Raw genomic sequence first — 22,763 nt, 5'->3', positions numbered from 1 at the left:
AGTGGTCATCCCTGCCCAGCTGCCCAGGTGGAGGGACCTCCTGGCTGAAGAGGTTAGGAAAGCGGAGGAGAGGAGACTGGGGCACAACCAGGAGGAGGGTGTGGGAATGCCTACTGTTAGTACGCAATCCACCATTAGCAGCACCGTCACCACTGCATCCCGGTCAAGTAGCATGGTGTCCCAGGCAAGGCTAAGTGAGCCAGCGGTTCTGCCTCCGCGTTCTACCCTGTGGTTCACAAAGAGGTTCCTTGGCACCTTGCCAGGGGTACGGGAGGAGCCCACCAAGCCCTGCAGCAGTGCTGAACAGTATGTTCTGCTGGAGCCAGTAGCAGGTTGGGAGACAGCACCAATCTGATTTGGGCAATGCATCGCCAAGTCTAGCTGGACTTGGTGGCGGTTGCCAGACGGTTCCTCTCATGCCAACCAACCAGCATTCAGAGGGAAAGGATGTTCTCCATGGCTGTGGGTGTGGTGACACTGCATCAAGCACACATAGATGCAGACATGGTGACGGCCAATCTCCCCTGCTAGGCTATCCAGAGCTGGCCATGGAGGGTGAGTGACTCATGATCTCCTCTACCCACTGCAACACCACTGGCAGCTCACCCCACCCTGGGTGAGCTCACCCCAAACCTAGATGTGCCACAGTCTGCCCATTAGTGCTGCTGACACATGCAGACATGCATGCAGGCACAACACCACTACCATGACCCATGTGTCAGGCTGTCAGCCATTGTTATCCCGGCAAAGGCAGGGAGGGATTTACACTTATGCTGGAAAAGAAAGACTTCTTTTCATGATATGAGTGTAGACTCTTTGTTTCTTGTCAGACCATTGGTCCATCAGGCCATGACTGCTCTGTCTTCCTGTCTCTCTGTGGCAGGCAGGATGGAAAGAAGGAAGATTTGGTATTGTGGTTTTCTCAGCACTTGGTGAGGCTGTTCACATGTGTGTACAGAACTGGGCTAAGGGAGCCCAGCCTGGTTTTGCATGTGCGTGCGAACTGCCAGGATTGGGCCTGATCCCAGCAATTAAACAGCAGCAAATCCACCTAAGTAGCCTCCCTTTAAAATGAGGTTAAGGGAGTGAGTGCTCCCTTAACCTCATTTATTTGCTTGTGTGTCAGCCTTGGGTGGAAGCGGAGGCGGTGGTGGGGGGATCCCAATAATGCAACGCACACTCACACAGTGCATTACTGGAGCTCGGGGCAGGGGGCAATGTGCGGCAGCGCATCCTGGCACCCTGACACTTGGAGCGGCAGGGAGCAGCCGCTGGTCGTCTGGGCAGGCAATTTGCCTGCCCAGGGAAGCAAGGCGAGCCCGGTGGCTCCCAGGCAGTTAACCCACCTAAGTACCCCTCCCCTAAAACTGGGTTTGTGGAGCAAGCACTCTGCAAACCCATTTTTTTAAATCGTGAGTAGCCGCAGTGCCACTCCACGCCATGGCTCCTCACGAGGAGACCTCCGGAGGGAAGGCGAAAAGCCGCCTCCCAGGGTCTCGCCAGCATGCCCTGAGTGCTCTCACAGGGCATGCTGGAGCTTTGGGAGGCCGATTGGCCCCCGCTCCCCCCAGCTCCGTCACAGAGCCAGCAATCGTGTGGGTGGCTCCTGCCCTGCTCGTGTGTGGGGAGAGCGGGCTTAGCCTGTGCTCCCCGCTGAGCTCCTGAAACCAGGTCTCACTGATTGTGAGACCCGGCTCCTGGTCTTCTCGGCAATCTACATTCTGCATTGCAAGGAATACTCAGTCAAAATGTGGCTGATGTCATTGTTCTAGCTGAGCTTATGGCTATGCTTGCTGGCTGCTTAAGGGTGCTGCTGTGGCAGCTGTTGCAATGCTGAAGTAAGGAGTCATAATTGTATGAGAGAGAGCAACTTCTGCCGATGATGTTACTGCAGTGCAGGCACTGCGGCTGGCAGTGGGTTCTGGGCCAGTGATTCTTCTTTGGCTTTTTCTGGACTGTGCGTTTGGCAAAATGTGGTGTTCTGTATGGGAAGGCCTGTGTGCTTCTGTTCTGTAGTGATTTTCAAGGCAGGATTGCAAAATTTGTGCACCCTGCTTGTTTCGGTCATAGGGAACAATGGGCAACTTGAAACACCCCATTGTTTTCCATGGATAGCTCCTAGGGACACCAAAGTGGGTTGAGTGGTACAGTGCGATGGGTGCTATCTACCACCCAACCCTCAAAAGAAATGGGCAAGTGGGATTTTTTTTTTTTAACCTTTCCCACAAATCTCCATAGGATTCTATGGAGTTTTTTGTGGGGGAAGGTTAAAAATTGCCCACTTGCCCATTTCATAAGAACAGCCCTGCTGGATCAAGCCCAAAGCCCATCTAGTTCACTATCCTGTTTCACACAATGACCCACCAGAATTTCTTTTGGGTTGGGTGGTAGGCAACACCCATCATGCCCTACCACCCAATCCACTTTGGTGTCCCTAGGACCCACTCATGGGGGGCAATGGGGTGTTTTAGAGTTACCCATTGTTACCTAAGGCCGAAACAAGCAGAATCAAATCAAATTGATTTGAGGCAATTCATCGAAATAGCCGGCAATGGCCGCTGTTTTGACAAATCAATTCAAGTATTTTATGATCTGATTTGAGCTCAAATCGAATAGCAAAATCCAATTTATGCATATGTCTATTGCAGAGCCACTACTAGATCCATAGCTAGGCTTTGCTCACCTGGTGGTACTGTTTGCATGAACCAGCAGCTCCAAAAAGGTGCGCTATACGTGAAAGCCCCAGTTCCTCAGATGGCAGCAGCACTTTTTCTCATCATGAGGATTGGAATGTTCACGTATAAGACCATCATTGTAGAGACAATGGCTCATTAGTTTCAGTCAGCTGTGAGGCCGAATGAATTTTAAAAAACCATCTGAAGTGCTCGTTAGCAGGTGGGCAATAGTCAAAATGACTCTTAAATTCAGCAACAGTGACTTTTAAAAAATAAAAAAAGCTTACACTAGAACTTGACTTGAGAGATGAACTCTTCTTTCTAAGTGTCCCATTTGGTAAAGCACTGGTGTGATTTTTTTTCTTGTTAACCTAATGAAAGAATAAAATAAGTCAATCTGACTTTCAGGAGAATTCAGACAGGCGAAAAAAGAAAGATACACTTTTGCTACCCCAACAGGGACCTTAGTTTGAACAGCATTCACTTTGAGCTATTGCCTAAACAGACTATTTATTTAATGTAACAATTATCAGGTTAACTTTTACCTGTTTTGTTGGCGTGGAAGGTTTGCTGCTCCCACTCTCTGTCTCTGTTTCAATACTGGTCTCTGAGTTGCCATTGCTGCTGATCGGGCTCTCTCGCCCTTCGCGGATTTCTACCTGTAATGTAGTGGTTGATGCAGCATTCATTTGGTCTTCCACAGAGCCCGGTTCTCTGCTCTCAGTGCTGGTGCTATTATGCCACTTCTTCATCAATTCAAGGACATTGAATGGTCCCTGAACTATGTCTGTTTCACCCTAAACAGTAACAATCCATTATGTTTTCTTTTTTATCATTTGTTAATCCTACCACAAAACAGGAAACAGAAGAGAAAAGCAGCATGGTTTGTTTTGCAGACCCTGGTTTCTTGAAGCTTAAGCATTTCTGTTATTCTTTCAGTCAAGGTGCAAATCATCATGTAACAGATAACAAGCACTTGAAAGAAGCCTACTTTCCATTTTAGAAGAGCTGAATGAAAAATTACTTAGAATATTTTTATGAGAGTTTCCAATAAAAAAGTTCTCAAAGCAAGTTTACAAATGAGCTCACAATCAAATAATATGGTTCCCTGTTCTAAAGGGGTTCACAATCTTTAAAAAAAAAAAGCGGAAAAGAAGAAAAATATTACTGAAGAACCTTTAAGCTCAAACCATGGGGGAGGGGGGTGTCTGCCTGCATGTCTGCACATGTGTTCATGCATGCTTTAAAGAGTAAAAGGTTTCTACAGCAGCTTTGGATAGGTTTCCTCTTGAATTTTTTTATGCATAGTAGAAATGTATACATACATGCATGCATATCAGGAATGATACAGTCTATGATTCATCCCAGCTAATGATTCCACTCTAGTCTTTTGTCCTGAGAAAATCAATACCTCATTAAGAGAGGTACTAATTTTCTATAATGTCCTTTGAAATATCTGGCGATTGTGAGCAACACTGTCCCCTGAATGGGATGCGTTGAATGGAACAATGATTTTTATGGTGTAGGAAAAGAATTCGCTGTGATTTTTGGACTCCAAAATAAAATATAGAAAGTGATTTGCTGAAATTATGTAGAAACAATATCCATAATGCTGTATGCAAGATATATTTTGCCTGCTCTTTAAATAGCCCCTCCCCATTTAAATGCATGCAAGGTAAGAGGGATTCAGGGCAGAATACCTAGGACTTGCATGCTCTGTTCTAACCACTGGATCACACTGCCATCATCAACAGTATATTTCAGCCTTAGATGCCTATAGTTTTAGCAATAGGCATGTCTGTGGATTATTTGAGAGATGGGGGTTGGGATAAGATAGGCATGCACGAAGAGAATTAGTTCTACATGAATCAGGGTAATGTATTCCCAGTCTTGAATTTATAGAATGATTTTCAGATGTGGACTCTAATTTTGCAGGTGCAAATTTACATCGGTAATTAACTGTAGACAAATTGATGTTGCAGACATCCAAATAACTACCTTATTTGCAAGCACATTCAGGTAATTAAATTTCTAAGTGCACCAAATCGCACCTACAAAATAAGAGGCTGAGTTGTGGCCTCAGGAAAAAAACCTATGTTTTAAAGAGCTACAAATACTTAAATAGCACATGAAATGGGAGGGTGGTTGTGTTCTGACAGTTTTTAAGAAAGTGGAACCACTTAAGTTAATTGTCTGTATTGCCTCATTTGAACACCTGTTGAGTTTAATTGGCTAGCATCTGGTGCTAATTGTGGGGAAAGTGGAAGATTACTAATTGGTTGCCTTTTAGATTGTTTCATTTTCTTTTGTCTTTCCTTGAAGCCTGTTCTGTTCAGATTTTAAGGGAGTGCATGTCAGGGAGATTCAAGCACAGAATGAAGCCGTTCTACCCCTCCATCATGTGGCACCCAGCATATGTCGGAAACACATTTTCCACTTGGTGATCTCCACTGGACTGTCATTCTGAATGGCAATCCTCCCACACCACAGCACCCAGAGAGGAAAAAAGGTTTATTGGGTAAATTGTTCAGAAAGTGAAGTCTAAAGAAACTATAATAGTGGAAGAAAGCCTCTCCTGTAGCCTTTTGGACTTGATGAAGAAAGTCATGAATACCCACATACAATGCAGAGTAGTCTGAGAACAACTGTCAACTGGGTTACCAATTTGTGATAAAGCACACAATCACAATAAAATGCTGGAGAACAAACCTCTGTGTTTACCAAGGGCGAGAAGGAAACCAAGGAGAGAAACCACCTCAGTAGCTGACACTGAACATGCAGCCCCCAGTCACGAACAGCAGAAATCCTCACTACTGACTATGCATCAGAGCATCTGAGGCTGATAAACCTGCAGCAGCACCCCTACAACCACCCTGATGCCACATGGAAGTGTCTCAATGGGAATAACACCGAGGCTCACATGCCTTTCTAGCTGCACCCATAAGCCTTCCATTCCTATCTCAAGTCCTCCCCCTTGCCGAAATGTGAGGAAATGGACAGAAATAAGCTGCAGCGGGAGCAGCTGTCTCTGTGCAGCATCAGAGGTGCTGCAATGCACAACCCTACTAAATATTTCACCAGCTCCCAGTGCGGATAGATCATGCTGAGCACAAATAAAGGTTTGCTTTTGTATGCTAGCAGATTATACATTACGAAAGCAAAAATTCAGATTATGCATACGCAAAATCACAAGCACGGAATGCCTCATTGAGAGGCACTAGTGAGATGCTGAAGTATTAACCTGGTGTCCCCAAATCTGTTGTGTGTGCATTCCCTTTTTGGGGCTGGGGCTATAGCTCAGTGACAGCGTGTCTGCTGGCATGGAGAAGGTCCCAGATTTGATCCCTCGCATCTCCTGGTAGGGCTGAGAAAAATTTCTGTCTGAACCCCTGCAGGGCCGCTGCCACTCAGAGCAGCCAATACTGAGCTAGATGAACCAATGGCTTGACTCAGCAGCTGACATCCTAAGCTTGCACGTAAGGAGGGGCTGTGTGGATGGGGGTTCTCGCACAACAGTGTACACGCAAGGGGACTGAGGGACCTCAGTCAATTTCTAGCACTTCATATACAAGAGCTACAAGAAGGATTATGCAAGAATTCTGCCCAAATTGTTTAAACTGTTGTCCTTCTGCCAAATTCTGTTAAATTTCCTGTCATTGCAAAACTCATAGTTCTGAGACCTTAGACTGCCTAGCTAGACCGTAAAAAGAACCTATCAGGCCTAAAAAAGCTAACCTTTGTTCCTCATGAGAGGCCTTGAGCCAAAACATTTGCTACACATGTTTAAGCTATATAGCATTTTACTACTGGGCTGTCTTCTAGGACATGAATCTGCCCACTCTCACTACCTCCTTCCATAAGAGATTCTCCTGTGTGTGCTGCCTGCCTCTATGAAGAGGTCCTCATAGAGGCAGGAGAGGAGAGCTGGTCTTGTGGTAGCAAGCATGACTTGTCCCCATAGCGAAGCAGGGTCTGCCCTGGTTGCATATGAATGGGAGACTTGATGTGTGAGCACTGCAAGATATTCCCCTCGGGATGAAGCCGCTCTGGGAAGAGCAGAAGGTTTCAAGTTCCCTCCCTGGCAACATCTCCAAGATAGGACTGAGAGAGATTCCTGTCTGCAACCTTGGAGAAGCTGCTGCCAGTCTGTGAAGACAATACTGAGCTAGATAGACCAATGGTCTGACTCAGTATATGGCAGTTTCCTATGTCCATCTGGTAGCCACCCGAGATAGGGCTTTTTCTGTGGTGGTTCCTGTTTTATGAATTCCCTCCCTCATGAAATTCAGCTTGCTTCCTCTCATATTTCAGGTGTCATTTAAAACTTGACTCTTCTGGCAGGCGTTTTCCTACACCTGTGTATTTTAATTTTTCCAGGGTGCTAAATGCCTTCGTTCGGGCAAGTGGCATGTGAAATGTAAACAGCCAGGGGAGCAGTCTTGCGGAAACTAACAACCCGAAAAAACAGCAACTTTCTTGCATTGGATATAGAACGTCCTAGCGCTATATCGCAGCAATTAAATTCGAAACAAGGCATTGGAAATGTGAACGGCACCCTGCTGTCTGCGTAGGGACTGAAGTGAAACAAGACAGGAAGTGTGGAAGCACACTTCCGAGATACATGACCCAGCTGCAGGGACTAATCTGGAAAGTGCCCTGCTGTTTTATTCTGAACTGGCTTGTGATTTGTTTCCTCTGTTCTTCCCCTGAAGGTGCCCTGCAACACCCCAAAACATGTCCCAGAGGCTGAATGCTTAGTGAGGATGTTGGCCAATATCTTTAAATAAACAAATCAATCTGACATAGTAACCTCTTTTTCAGTAGAGTGTGTGTGTGTGTGTGTGTGTGTGTGTGTGTGTGTGTGTGTGTGAGAGAGAGAGAGAGAGAGAGAGAGAGAGAGAGAGAGAGAATTTAGAAGACTGAGAACAGATCTTTTTTCCAGTAAGAGCTTGAAAAATACTGGAAAGGACACATAAAATATTAGTTACTTCCATGATTTTTTAACTGGGTATTATCAGTCAATCCCTGCAATCACCAAAACCAATATATTGGAAAGAAAAGCATGTATTGTAGAACATTTATACTAAAATAAGGGTTCAAGTTTGTTTGCTTAAACATAGGTACTGGGCATGTTAAGACAATTGCTTTGGGAGAAAATCCTTCACGAATTGCACTTAAATGAAGTTTGCAGGAGAAATTCCCAGTAGAATGTCCCCTTGATTGTTTATTTAGAAGGCATTGTGCCAGATTTATTTTTTTAAACGTCATCTCTAGTTACACAGAATTACAATTTGTGCCTTACAACATTTTGGAGCAGGTAGCTACAGTTTCTTGATGGGAGAGTTCAATGCCACATGCATCAGCTCTTAAAAGCCTCCTGTGCCATTTGGCACCAAGGGGTTAATTTTTTGTATTTTTTACACAGAAGCCCCTACATGATAAAGCACTTTCAGTCTACACATCTGGACACCACTGAGATCACCAAGGCTGCCAAGGCAGAAATTTGAAGCCTGAACTAGTGCCCTGGTTTTCAACAGGGCTGAACATCATAATTCACACACAAGAATGGTTCTCAACACCTCTGAAAATTAGGGTTCCAAAAGGTTTTTAATGTACATTGAAGATAAATTGTGCTGTATACAAACTATTACTGAAACCCTAACTCACTTTTCCTGTACTTCCTCCAAAACTCCATTTTCTTACTGAAGTGAATCCCGAAGTCTTTTACTATCACCATCTGTCACACTCTACAGAATGTCTACTCCTTTCTTTTTAAGGTTTTTGTCACCATGCCCGACCACAGACACCCATTTCTGAAATGAACATTTCTGATTCTCAGATGGAACCCAGCAGTTATTGGCAGGTCCAGCGGCAGAGCCTAACTGCTCTGGACTAAGCCTAAGATCCAAAAACCATCTCCTTACCTAGGTGTACATTACCATGGGGGGCGGAGGAGAGCAGGAAATGTTTCTCTGCCAACTGGCCCCAAACAACAAACTTTGTACATGCATGCACGTGCACACACACACACACGCGTGCACTGTCTCTTCTCCCTTAAGCCTCAATTGGTCCCCACACTCAATAAATGCTTGTCTGTAGGGATGTGCATGAATCAATTTGGTGCAGCCCGCCAAATCGTTTCGGCGGGGAAGGGAATGGTACCTTTAAGCACAGGTAAAGCCGGTCCTTACCTGCTCCTCTGCCACCCCACTGCATTTCCTTGTGCGGCGCTGCACCTCTCAGAAATCTTTGTATGGCTGCGACGCTGCACTGTGCAGGACGCACACTGATGCAGCCACATGGAGACTTCAGAGCAGCACAGCACTGAAACAGGAAATGCAGTGGGGCGGGGGAGGAGCAGATGAGGACCGGCTTTACTTGTGCTTAAAGGTCCCACTCCCCACCCTGTTGGAGATGGATTTCCAGTGCATCAACCTTTTGCACCAACTATCCTAATGACCACTAGGCATTGGGAGCAGAGGCAGTTAGTGAAGGTCTCCTTACCTGTCCCTGCTTGCCTCTACTCTATGACCCCTGCCTCGACTCCTCAGATCTTCCTGTAGTGAGTCAGTCCTCTTCCTTTACACCCCCAGACCCCAATGAAGACAGGACACGCTTAGTTGGAGTAAAATAGGGCCACTTTATTAATGTACAGTGAATAAGACATGCAATGAGGTACCTAACTAACCAGTGTGTGGGTACTCCTCCTGTGTGGGGTCGCCTCCTAGTGAGGGCTATCCACACACCAAGGCAAAGGACCAGGTACTGATTTGGTCAGGCACCATGTCCTGACCTCCTCCCACTGCGAGGCTTTACCCCACTGAGGGGGAAGTGGCCCAACCCACCCCCAACCCAAGCCACCAAAGCTCTGAGTTGGTGAGCCAAGCCACCCCCTGAGCGGGGGCCATACCCAGCCCTCCAGGCCACAAAAGCTCCGAAGGGCTGTTCCTTGACCGTCCCCCAGCAAAATGGCCCTCCAGCTGAACAACATTACTGAATCTACCTACTCAACACCTGCACTCTCCTGCCAAGTGACTGGTTACCTACAGTGCCTACCTATAACCCTAACCCAAAGGTCTCAGTGAGAAGTAGGCAAAAAAAGGCTGTGCCTAAATGCCAATCCAGCAAGACCCAAAAAATGCCTACTTGGCCCTCACAGGCAACCGGCTATCCCTCACTGGGTACCGGGTGGGTGGGTGAGTGCCCGGCTGAGAAGCGACTGCTTCAAATGGAGGTGGCTGGGCCCAATTGGCCCACCTCCTTCTCCCGACTGGCTGGTCCCAGCCACGTGGAGGGGGAGCCAAGATTGCAGCCATCGTGCCTACCTCAGGTGTCGGGGGCACAACCCCATACCCTGCCTCATCGCACAGGCATGGCAACGGGGACCAGCATTGCACTCCCACACCCCAATGAAGATAAGAAACAGTTGGAGTAAAATAGGGCCACTTTGTTAAAATACAGTGAATAAGACTTTCAAAGAAGTACTTAACTAACCAGAGTGCGGGTACTCCTCCCATGTGAGGCCGCCTCCTAATGAGGGCCATCCCCACACCAGGGCAAAGGACCAGGTACTGATTCGGTCAGGACCTGATTCGGTCCTGACTTCCTCCCACCACGAGGCTTTACCCCGCTGAGAGGGCAGCAGCCCGACCCAGCCCCAACCCAAACCACCAAAGCTCTGAGTTTGAGTCGAGTCACCCCCCGAGCGGAGTCGAGCCACCCCCCGAGCGGAGCCATTCACAGCCCCTTAAGGGCTGTTCCTTGATCCCACACCCAAAATGGCCCTCCAGCTGAACACCTTTACTTAATCTACCTACCCAACACCCGCACACAGAGGCAAACCTACCCAACATCTGCACTCAGAGACAAACCTCTGCTTAGCCCCACTTACCCCACCCCGCTAGCGTCTCCTGAATACTTTGTTGCAAGTCCCAGAGGAACAGCTCGTTCCCCCAGTCAGTCAGATGTATTCCATCCCCCCTGTACAGCGAGGCATCCTGAACACGAATGTCATTATGCTGGATAACCCTGCTGCCCAAGGCAGTGTAGTTAGTGAGGGTCTCCTTACCTGTCCCTGCTTGCTTCTACTCTATGACCCCTGCCTCAACTCCTCTGGTACTTCCGGTAGTGAGTCAGTCCTTGCCTCCTAGAGAGAAGATGGAAACATCTCTCTCCCTCCCTCCCTGTTCGTTATGTAGCTGATAGATAGAATAGACTCCATGTGTGTTACTTAAATAGCTGCAAGAACTAAACTCTGCACTCTGTAACTGGAGTGGTAGCCTCCTTGGTGCTTTGCTAAAGAATCACAAACCCCAACATGCCCCACTGAAACAATCCGTGCACATCCCTACTTGTCTGCACCCTCTGTTTCCTCTCAAGTCTGCAGAAGTCACGGCCCCGTTGCTGCTCCTTGCAACTCGAGTGACAGTGGCCTGCTCTGGATCTAGGGCCATAATAGTGAGCTTAGTATTCCTACTGTAGCTGCATTTTGATAACTTGGCCCCCAAAACATAATCATTGCCTGCATCTATGTTTTTTCCTTGTAAAATAGTTTGGGGCATCTCAAACCCTTAGTCCCTGTGCTGTTTTCCCCCCTGAAATTTTCCACCCCAAAGTTATTAATTTCTATACTCAGCGGTAAACTGTCATTTTAGGGGAGCAATTTTTGACAGAAAAACAGCACAGGTAAAAATTAATTTCACATATGAAAATAAGAATGAGGAGGCTTTTACGAAAATAAAAGTAACCTTACTCTTATCCATTGGTTGTCAAGCAGTTCATTGGCAGTGATTCTGTGGGCAGGGTCTACTTTCAGAAGCAGCTGCAACACATGTTTGGCTGTGAAGAGAGACACTTGTAAACCTCATTTGTTAAGCTGTAACAAATACATCTCCCAATTATCTCTGAGTGCTTTAATCCAACAGAGTATTTTACCTCTAATGCTCTGAAGCTAATTCACAGCAACAGTTTTGTGAGTTTTCCTTAACATCAATTTTACATTTATGAGAAAACATTACTTAAGGGTACTAAAAAGGTCAAAATGTTGCAACAATTTGCTGAATTTCCTGCTGGTACTGTTGTCGTTTGTTTTGCTATATGGTTGTCTACTTACCAGTCTCACTGACTGATTCCCAGATTGAATGTTTAAAGTGAAGATCTCCTTTTTTTATAGCTTCAAAAAGTTTTTCTTCTGAGCCTGCCATAAAAGGTGGGTCACCACATAATCTATTTTAGAATAAAAATAGAGAAGGCCACTTTATATTCTGATTCTGTAAATAAGTGTCTACTTCCCTACCAACATATCTGTGTGTACGCATACAGATGTGAGCTCTATCATTTCATTTTAGGGCTGCATTTTCTCACCGTGTTTTTCTACCACCTTCTGAATGATTACGCTTGGGCAGCAAATTACTCAAACAGAACTTCATCAGTTCAGGAGTATTGGATCTTTGTCAGTGGCACTAATATAAAATCACAACATTGTAGAAGCACAGGTTAAGTTTTTCAACTATGTACAACTATGTACAAAACTGACCATGTGTAGAGCCTCAGTGACTCTCCAGGAGCTCCAACAGGGTCTTTCCAAAGCCTGCTTGGAAAGGCTATGGACTGAACCTGGAACATCTACATGCACTGCACTGAGCATGTACTCCACTGAGCTGACCATTCCCCCAATACCATTTTCAAAATAAAAAACAAAACCAGTAGTATACATCTTGGTATGGTACCATTAAAAACACATACCAAAATTAAATATTTTAAATGAAATTAGGTTTTTGCAGTTTATTTCTCTGTAATCACTTTTCTTGTTTAAGATGACACACATCTGCGGCACTCCATGAATCCCTACAAACTTCATGTATTACTATTTTTTTAATGAACAGAAATTTCTGGGACTAGTATATCTGAAGAATTACCTCAATTCATACTGAACCTGCCCGCATGCGTGGATCAGCTTCTAAGGCCCAGTTCTGCATCCCACCGTGATCAGAAATGTGGCGGGTGGGCAGGCACTTCAACCAAGACCTTTTCATTTGAAGCACATACATGACAGAATGCCCTCCAAGAGAGGCCTACCAGGTCTCCTTGCTTTTCAATACAGCAAGATCATATCATTTCAGCAGAAAAAATCCAAATAGTTTTACTATTTGGACCTGGTAACAGTGTTCGACTCACACAAGAGCAAATCTCCAAAGATTCAGACCCGCATACTACTAGTCCTGGGGAAATTGAGGCAGGACCAGAGATATAGCAAGAGAAATTTGCTTGCTATGTTAAATTGCTAGTTTGATGCCTAGGTAACCACAAGTGGGCTCTCTCACGTCAGTTTCAGTGAGGAAAGGGTCTACTGGGTGTCACAGGTGATTGGAGAGGTTATTGCAGTTACAGTGATGACATAATGTGGAAACAAATTGTAGTTTGAATGATTTCAGTGAAACTGGAATAAATTATCTCTCTTGGGATTAAAATACATGTGACAAGCGTCTGTGACAAGCGTCTTCCTTCATTTCCCCAAAAGGTTTAAGACAACTGGTGTGAACCGCTAGAGAACAGGAACCTTTGTCAAAGATAACATCACTTTGTACCTAAGCTGTGCTTTCAGATGTTGACTGCTCAATGAGTTCCTTTAGTAATTTGTTCTTTCAGGCTATATTTCAACTGAAAGTGTTATCCACACAACTCATGCTGTGTAAACAGTATTGATTATTAAGTCCTATTACTCCAGAATCTATCTTACCATTGTAGGCAGTATCGTGATGGCATTATAACTGGCTATCAGAAAGTAGTTGGCTACCAAGCCTAGCCACAATTGCAAGTGATCCCTCCTCAAGCCCTGAAATCAATGGATAAGGCATAGCTCTGGATGCAAAAGCTATGCAGCACTTTTCCTCAAAGGAGCCTGCCAGACTTTTCCATGGTGTGAAAAATATTTCTATCAATGCAGACATTTTAAACTTTATATAGTATTATACTGATACTTTCACTGTCCCTCAGTTGTCCTGCTTTTATTAGCTTGGATCCAGACATGCAAAAGGAACAGTGCTTGTGCAACAAATCTTTCTCTCCTCCTCCTCCACACAGCAGCACCCCTGAAAAACTATTCCTGAGGGTCAGGGGATCCTCAGGCATGGTGGGATATGCTGCAGGAGCCAAGTTAAAGGGAGGAATCCCTAGAAGTCGGGCAAAGATAACTTCTGCAAGCAGAGTTCGGACAGGAAGCCATCTTATTATTTATTTTTCTACTTTATTGAAAAGCGGTATAGAAATACGTGTTGTAGTGGTGGTGGTGGTGGTTGTAGTCGTAGTACTGCTTGTGGAAGGTAACTTTACCCAGTTTCCAGTGGTTTCCACCTCCCACTGCAGCCACTTCACTACATCCCATGCAGCTATGAAAGGCGCCCAGGCCCTCAAGAGGAGCTTTTCTGGTTTGCGGCGGAGAGGTGGGGGTAGAGTGGGCTGCAGTGAAGAAGGGGTGCATGTGAGAAAGTTACATACAGGAGTCCTATTCCACTTGCACAAGTCTAGATCATAGGAAACATAGGAAGCTGCCATATACTGAGTCAGACCACAGGTCCATCTCGCTCAGTATTGTCTACACAGACTGGCAGCGGCTTCTCCAAGGTTGCAGGCAGGAATCTCTCTCAGCCCTGTCTTGGAGATGCCAGGGAAGGAACTTGGAGCCTAGATGCTCTTCCCAGAGCAGCTCCATCCCTGAAGGGGAATATCTTACAGAGCTCACACTTCTCGTCTCCCTTTCATATGCAGCCAGGGTAGATCCTGCTGAGCTTAAGGGGACAAGTCATGCTTGCTACCACAAGACCAGCTCTCTTCCCAATCATTGTCATTTTAATGCTGTTAAGCTTAAAAAAAAAATAAAAAGCACACACACACACACACACACACACACACACACACTATATATATATAACACAGAGAGAGGGTATGGGGGGTTATGTGTCTCAACACTGAGAATTTTAACAGAAAAGCAGTCCAGAAATATTATAAACAGAACCCAACTTCCTAGCAATTAGCCCCCATCTGACTACACAACAGGTGAAAACCTACAAGTGGAAAGCTTGTGATTATCATGAAAGCATCAATGCCACAATCTGGTTAAAACCCCACAATTAGTTTATAGCTGGCCAGAGTATGCACAGCTGAGAAAAGATTGATCTGTGCCACCTCGCTGCAGCTCCATTTCTAGGCTGGTGAGCTGTCACCCAGACAGCTAAGCTGTCAAAAGGAAATCTGATGGACCCCTTTTTTATTCAATTCTGCCTTGGGAAGGAGCAACTCTTCATATTGGAAACACTACTCATTGCCCTGCAGTAGCAGTTGCACTGGGCTATATTCATAAAGAGCTTAGTTACCACACTAGGACTGAAGAGTAGTTAGGGGGGGAAATATTTTGGTCCAAACACAACAGCAGCAGGGAAAGAACGCAGCAGGAACCACTGCAACAATCCCCAGACTTTGCTAGACAAGATCCAGAAGAGTTTGGAGAGCGGGAAAACTTCTTTCCAAATCTCCAAATACAGAAGTGCACAAGGTCTGCAATTCTTGCTTAATTCAGGGAGAAAACTAGTATCACAAGATCCTCCTTGGTGTCCTTTTAAAAGAAATTTGGAAAAAGACTACCTCCTATTAGAAATACCAGAGTAATTGTGGAGTAATATTTCCAAGATATAGTGCTGAAAACGATGTTGATATATTTCAATATATGACCCATTCTTACAGTTTTACATCTCTGTTTGTATTTAGAAAGATTTTAGAATAAATACAAGATGGAGAAAATATGTAAATGAGATTTATCATGTATAATCAAGCCCATCATTCTCCACAGCTCTACAGGACTTTTCATGTCCTGAATTACTTCAGCCCATTCTCATGATTGGCTGAGGTAGGAACATAGGAAGCTGCTATATACTGAGTCAGACCTATCTTCACAGACTGACAGCGGCTTCTCCAAGGTTGCAGGCAGGAATCTCTAGCAGCCCTATCTTGGAGATGCCAGGGAGGGAACTTGGAACCTTCTGCTCTTCCCAGAGCAGCTCTATCCCCTAAGGGAAATATCTTACAGTGCTCACACATCTAGTCTCCCATTCATATGCAACCAGGGTGGACCCTGCTTAGCTAAGAGGACAGGTCATGCTTGCTACCACAAGACCAACTCTCCTCTCTATAACCCCACTGAGAATTATATTCTGTTGGCAGTCATGACCAGCAAGTAGAAGCTATTCCATTCTTCCTGCAAAGCCTCTCTTTTTCAGTCCCAGCTTTAGTCTTCTCATCTTCCCAAATGTTGTTGTTGTTGTTTTAATTCCACTCATGTGGATTATGAAGCCATCTAACTCCCATTTGGATTTCAGCAATAATACAGGACTTGTGGCCCCAGGCAGGTGGGCCTTGGATTCTCACTGGGAGAACAACTGCCTCATGGCCTGGCTCCTGGGAATCATAAAGCAGAAACAAAGAGGTCCAAAGATACTCACAACAACCATTTCATAACTTGAACACATTTTCTACATGTAATATGGTGAAAAATGAACTGATTGCGGACGAGAGGTGAACAGAAAAATAAGGTCAACTTCACCAAATAATTAAAAAACCATACTAAATAATTTAAGTCTGTTCTCAAAGCACAGGAGTAGCTTCTGAAAATTTTGTCACCTATGTTTGATGGATATCTGTCACTATAAATCAGAATGTAGTATCATTACTGTAAGGTTTACTTAACTTAATCCTTGATGAAAGGCCAAAAGTAAATATATTTTAGATATTTTTCTTGTGTTCAACCAAAATTCAAAATGCACAGCAAACAGCCAGTAAACATGGTTGTTCAAAATATTTTTTCATTTCAATTTTTGTGTAAAACACAACTACTTCAGGGTGTGTGTGTACAAATATTTGTATTTACCTTATTGGATCTTATTCATATGATTAAATTTTTTCCCTGAGGCTGCTTCAGTACTATTTTTTTAATCCTGGTTGCCTGTTTCTTCCTGGATTAGTTAACATAGGTGATAACAGCCAATTAGCAATCAGGTAGCCAATGTGATGCGATCAAAATGCTACTTAGCCAATCAGAATCGGCAATGTTTCCTTAGGGCTATTTTGGGGGTACCTAGATGTGTACCTTATTCAGCGCTATGTTTAGAGTCTGGATCCCTTACTATTTCCTCTAAAGCATGGGAGCTTACTTTTATTAAATGGATCAAACTTTGCTTGGAATATCGGGAGCCCTCCTACTTTTGGTTCTTATGGAGGGACTCTTTCCCTAGCCCTTGTCTGTCATGCGTCAACAATAAAATACTGCAAATGGGTCTATCTCCTTCTGAAATTCTACTTATGGGAATTGAGAAGGCAAAGGATATACTCTTACAACATCTTCATGACACTGAGCATCAGAATCTTGTTTCTTGGGGAAATAGGACCTGTTCTCCTTTATTTTGGGGGATCATGCCCCCTTCGGGGAATAGAGGCGCCAGTTATCTAGCTTCCCTACACTTTTTGAAGTGTAGGTTAACATTTACTATGAATGAAAGTATGGATGTGCTGCCCTCAGCCCTTTTGGAAAAAAGATTTGATAAGGGATTGCCAGACTCTGGCTTATGCCCTTGTGGTGCAGGCCTCCCTGAAACAGTTTCACATATTACTCTCTTTACTGTGATACCAGGAAAGAACTTGCATCCCCTTTGCTAAAGCAATTTCCAGGAAGAGCTGACCCCTTTTACTTGAACTTCTGCCCTGAGGACCAAAATAATGAGGTCACTAAAGTGGTGGCGAAATTCTTCTATGTTGCTATTAGATTAAGATCTTGTTTAAGGTCAAATTTATAGGAGCCTACTGTTTTATTCCGTTTACTACGTATAATATTTTGTTTTAATGCTTTTTATGTCTTTTGTATGGCCTATGGCTGTATAAAAATGTAATATCACTGAGCATCAGGCGTGGAGCCAGCCGAATAACAGCCTGGGTCCGGCCCCACCCGACGGCCCCTCTAGCAACATCCTGTGCGTGTGATGTCACATGCATGGGGTGTGGCTCGGGCTCCAGAAGAGCCCTGAGAGAACTCCCCCCGCCCATGCCTGGACTCTGGAGAGCCCCAAGCGAGCTCTCCCCTGTCCTTTTCAGGCAGCTGCCTGGCAGCCTTTGTTTCCTTTTCTCTCCCTCCAATGAGCGAGAGTAAGGGAAATAGATGTTGTCAGGCAGGAAGTGCTGCCTGAAACGACAGGGGAGAGCTCGCTTGGGCTCTCTAGAGACAGAGGCCATGCCCCCTTTACAAATCATTTCAGGCAGCGCTTGTTGCCTGATAATATCTATTGCCCCATCTCTCCTTTGCTGGACAGGCAGCAGCCTGAAAAGGACAGGGGAGAGCTCGCTGGGGGGGCTCTGGAGGCCAGGAGTGGGGAGTTTGCTCGGGGCTCTCCCGGAGTCCAAGTCACGCCCCTCTGTGGGCTTTGGAAGCCCTTCCCATTGGTGGCCCAGGTTGCTTTAATCTGTTCGCACAATGGTGGCTCCGCCCCTGCTGAGCGTAAATGAAGTCAACTGGTGTGAACTGTGCTTTCTGGATAGGTCACATACTGTATGTGATCACAGTCTACTGAGGATCAAAAAGAGCATGGAGAGGATATCACAATTCCACATAGCCATTCGAGTTTGGCTAGATGTTACCAAGGTCAACTTCAGGGGTGTAAGTGTCATTGGGCAAGGGGAGGCAAATGTCTCTAGGCCCACAGAGCCTGGATGGCGTCCCAAGGCCTCTTAGCCAGTCCCCCTTGCCTTGCCTGCTGGCCCCCTCTCCTGCTAGCCCTCCTGCTCTGGCCAGGGGAGCAAAGCAGTCTGCCAGCAGCTGCAGCCCCTTCAGTCTCCGCCTCTCAGCTGTTTGGTGGGTGGGCGGGGCTACCAGTGCAGTCCTCTGTGCAGGCCTCCCTGAAGCCTGAAGTGTTGGCAGGCAGCTAGGAAGGAGGGAGGGAGGAAGGGAGGGAGGGAGGGAGGGAGGGAGGGTGGCCAGCACTGGCTGCCCTTCCCCACCACAGCTCTGCCCAGCTTTTGACTCCTCAGGCTTAGTAATGGAGGTAGGATGTGATTTCCTTTTTGTGGTTACTCTCCTCCCCTCCCCCCCAGATATTTAGGGATTGCTTGCCATAGCAATCTTGGCAAAGAAGCACCTTGTAACGTGGTGATTCTCTTTATTTAGCAGGGGGAGAGTAACTGGCCCTATCCACCCCCAGCATAGTACCTCCAGTGACTGTTGCTGGTGTCTATCTTATGTTTCTTTTTAGATTGTGAGCCCTTTGGGGACAGGTTTCCATCTTATTTATTTATTATTTCTCTGTGTAAACCACCCTGAGCCATTTTTGGAAGGGCGGTATAGAAATCAAATCAAATCAAAAAATAATGAAATAGAGCTTTAATATAAGGCGGCGGGGGGGGGGGAGTAGGGCAGACTGAAATGACTCTGAATATTTAATTCAGAGGTTGAGGAATTTGCTGGTTTAAAAGATTTTTTTTAATTTAAAAAAACTATTTTTAAAAAAGTAGTTCCACCTCGATATGGAAGAATCTGCACTTTGCCTTCATTTTTTAAAAAAACCATTTTAGCCCCAGCCTTTAGATCACCTGGAATGACTGGGCACAGGGCTTTGGTTTTGAGCAGAGAGATGTGAGAGGAATATGAATATTTAAATTGAAGTAGACTGGACAAAATTGTTGGTTTTTAATATTTTTTAAATTAAAAAGCCATCCAAAAAAAGTCCTATAAGTGGCTTGTTTCGTGACAAAAAATTACAGAGTCCTTTAGGTTTCAGTGAAATGTGCTTCCAGCTAAATGTGGTTAGATTTGCTGTCTAAGGGTGCAATTCCCTAAACACTTACCTGGAAGCAAACTGTACTGAATTTATTAGGGTTTATGAGAAAACATACATAGGATCGCATTGAGTTTCCTTTGTTAATCAGCAGTGAGGAGCCCATTTTAAAATCTTATCTCCAGGCCCACTCATAAGAACATAAGAACAGCCCTGCTGGATCAGGCCCAAGGCCCATCTAGTCCAGCATCCTGTTTCGCACAGTGGCCCACCAGATGCCAATTGGGAGCCTACAGTCAGGAGTTGAGGGCATGCCCTCTCACCTGCCATTACTCCCCTGCAACTGGTACTCAGAGGCACCCTGCCCTTGAGGCAGGAGGTGGCCTACAGCCCTCCGACTAGTAACCATTGATAGACCTCTGCTCCATGAAGTCATCCAAACCCCTCTTAAAGCCATCCAGGTTGTTGGCTGTCACCACATCCTGTGGCAGAGAGTTCCACAAGTGGATCATGCGTTGTGTGAAAAAGTACTTCTGTTTGTTGGTCCTATACCTTCTGGCAATCAATTTCATGGAGTGACCCCTGGTTCTAGTGTTGTGTGAGAGGGAAAAGAATCTCTCTCTCTCCACTTTCTCCACACCATGCATGATTTTATAGACCTCTATCATGTCTCCGCGCAGTCGTCTTTTTTCTAAACTAAAAAGCCCCAGGTGTTGTAGTCTTGCCTCATAGGAAAGGTGCTCTAGTCCCCTGATCATCTTGGTTGCCCTTTTCTGTACCTTCTCCAGTTCAACAATGTCCTTTTTAAGATGTGGTGACCAGAACTGTATGCAGTACTCCAAGTGTGGTCGCACCATAGTTTTGTATAAGGGCATTAAAATGTTAGCCATTTTATTTTCAATCCCCTTCCTAATGATCCCTAGCATGGAATTTGCCTTTTTCACAGCTGCCGCACATTAAGTCGACACTTTCAACGAGCTGTCAACCACAACCCCAAGATCCCTCTCCTGGTCCGTCACCGACAGCTCGGATCCCATCAGCATATACTTGAAGTTGGGGTTTTTCATCCCAATGTGCATCACTTTACACTTGCTAACATTGAACTGCATTTGCCATTTTGTCGCCCACTCCCCCAGGTTGGAGAGATCCTTTTGGAGCTGCTCACAATCCGTTTGAGATTTCACTACCCGGAAGAGTTTGGTATCATCTGCAATTTGGCCACCTCGCTGCTTACCCCTGCTTCTAGATCATTGATGAATAAATTAAAAAGCACCGGTCCCAGTACAGATCCCTGGGGGACCCCACTTCTTACTTCCCTCCATTGTGAAAACTCTCCATTTATACCTACCCTCTGTTTCCTGTCTTTCAACCAGTTAGCAATCCACACATGTACTTGTCCCTTTATCCCATGACAGCTAAGTTTCCTCAGGAGCCTTTGATGAGGAACTTTGTCAAAAGCTTTTTGGAAGTCCAGGTAGACTATGTCAACTGGATCACCTTGATCCACACACTTGTTGACACTCTCAAAGAAGTCCAAAAGGTTGGTGAGGCAAGATTTACCTTTGCAGAAGCCATGCTGGCTCACTCCCAGCAGGGCCTGTTCTTCTAGGTGCTTTACAATTTTATCCTTGAGGATGCTTTCCATCAATTTGCCTGGAACGGATGTTAGGCTAACTGGCCTGTAATTTCCCGGATCTCCCCTGGATCCCTTTTTGAAAATCGGTGTTACATTTGCCACTCTCCAGTCCTCTGGTACAGAGCCCAATTTCAGGGATAAGTTAAATATTTTAGCAAGAAGGTCGGCAATTTCACATTTGAGTTCTTTAAGGACTCTTGGATGGATGCCATCTGGCCCTGGTGATTTGTTAGCTTTCAGTTTGTCCAGACAGTTTAGAACATCATCCCTTGTCACTTTTATCTGACTCAGCTCTCTAGCCTCCATCCCTAAAAAGCCTGGTTCAGGAACAGGTATATGCTCAGTATCCTCTGCTGTGAAGACAGATGCAAAGAACTCATTCAGTTTCTCTGCAACCTCCATATCCTCCTTAATAATCCCTTTCACTCCGTCATTGTCTAATGGCCCAACCGCCTCCCTGGCAGGTTTCCTGCTTCTGATGTACTTAAAGAAGTTTTTGTTGTTCCCCTTGATACTTTTGGCTAAATGTTCCTCAAACTCTCTTTTTGCCTCCCTTATTGTCACCTTGCATTTCTTTTGCCAGAGTTTGTGTTCCTTTTTGTTCTCTTCGTTTGGACAGGCCTTCCAATTTCGGAAGGAAGTCTTCTTCCCTTTTATGGCTTCCTTGATGGTACCCGTTAGCCATGCTGGCATCCTCCTGGACTTAGTGGTACCTTTCCTCCTTTTGGGTATGCAATCTAACTGGGCTTCTAGTATTGTGGTTTTGAGTAAACTCCATGCACTCTGGAGCGAAGTGACTCTCCTGATTTTCCCCCACAGCTTTTTTTTCACCATACTCCTCATTTTGGAGAAGTTTCCTCTTCTGAAATTCAAAATGTCTGTGTTAGACATCCTTGGTGATTCTCTCCCCGCATGTATGCTGAATTCGATGGCACTATGGTCACTGTTCCCTAAAGGGTCGATGACACTGACATCACGCACCAGGTCCTGGGTGTCACTCAGAATTAGATCTAAGGTCGCCTTCTCTCTGGTCGGTTCCATGAACAACTGTTCTAGGGCACAGTCATTTAGCGTATCTAGAAATTTGACCTCTTTGTCCTGACTTGAATGTGAATTTACCCAGTCTATGTGTGGGTAGTTGAAATCACCCATTATTACAGCCCTGCCTCTCCTTGACGCCTCCCTGATTTCCTCCTGCAACTCCCAGTCACTGTCATCATTTTGATCCGGAGGGCGATAGCACGTCCCCAGTAGCACGTTTCCTTTCCGACCTTGTATAGTCACCCACAGGGTTTCTGTGGAGGACTCCAGTCCCCTTAGGTTTTCTAGCTTATTAGATTCTATCCCTTCTTTAACATACAGTGCTACACCTCCTCCAAGGTGCCCCTCCCTGTCCTTTCTGTAGAGTTTATACCCAGGGATAACAGTGTCCCACTGGTTCTCACTGTTCCACCATGTTTCTGTTATGCCCACTATGTCTATTTCTGCGTTAGCAACCAAGCACTCCAGCTCACCCATCTTGGTTTGGAGGCTTCTGGCATTGGCATACAAGCCCCTATACGCTGAATCTCTCCACTGATGTATGCTACTCTTTTGACTCTTTGACCTGCTGGCACAGGCTCCCATCTGCTCTTTATGCGGTTT

General features: G+C 45.4%; 1 protein-coding gene across 10 annotated transcripts in view; it reads right to left on the bottom strand.

Moving 5' to 3' along the window:
* The window catches only part of STK33 (serine/threonine kinase 33), a 106,738-nt gene that overhangs the window by 5,677 nt on the left and 78,298 nt on the right, over nucleotides 1-22,763 (bottom strand). For all 10 annotated transcript variants that reach the window (XM_053283527.1, XM_053283528.1, XM_053283526.1 and 7 more), the window contains 4 exons: nucleotides 11,788-11,900; nucleotides 11,428-11,513; nucleotides 3,221-3,472; nucleotides 2,963-3,046 (listed from right to left, as the gene is read on the bottom strand). In XM_053283527.1, coding sequence (XP_053139502.1) covers nucleotides 2,963-3,046; nucleotides 3,221-3,472; nucleotides 11,428-11,513; nucleotides 11,788-11,900 — 535 coding nt within the window. The remainder of the gene's footprint in view (nucleotides 1-2,962; nucleotides 3,047-3,220; nucleotides 3,473-11,427; nucleotides 11,514-11,787; nucleotides 11,901-22,763) is intronic.

This window comes from Hemicordylus capensis, chromosome 1 (assembly GCF_027244095.1).
Source record: "Hemicordylus capensis ecotype Gifberg chromosome 1, rHemCap1.1.pri, whole genome shotgun sequence".
NCBI classification, from domain to species: Eukaryota; Metazoa; Chordata; class Lepidosauria; order Squamata; family Cordylidae; genus Hemicordylus; species Hemicordylus capensis.
This window is presented reverse-complemented; position numbering and strand designations above follow the sequence as displayed.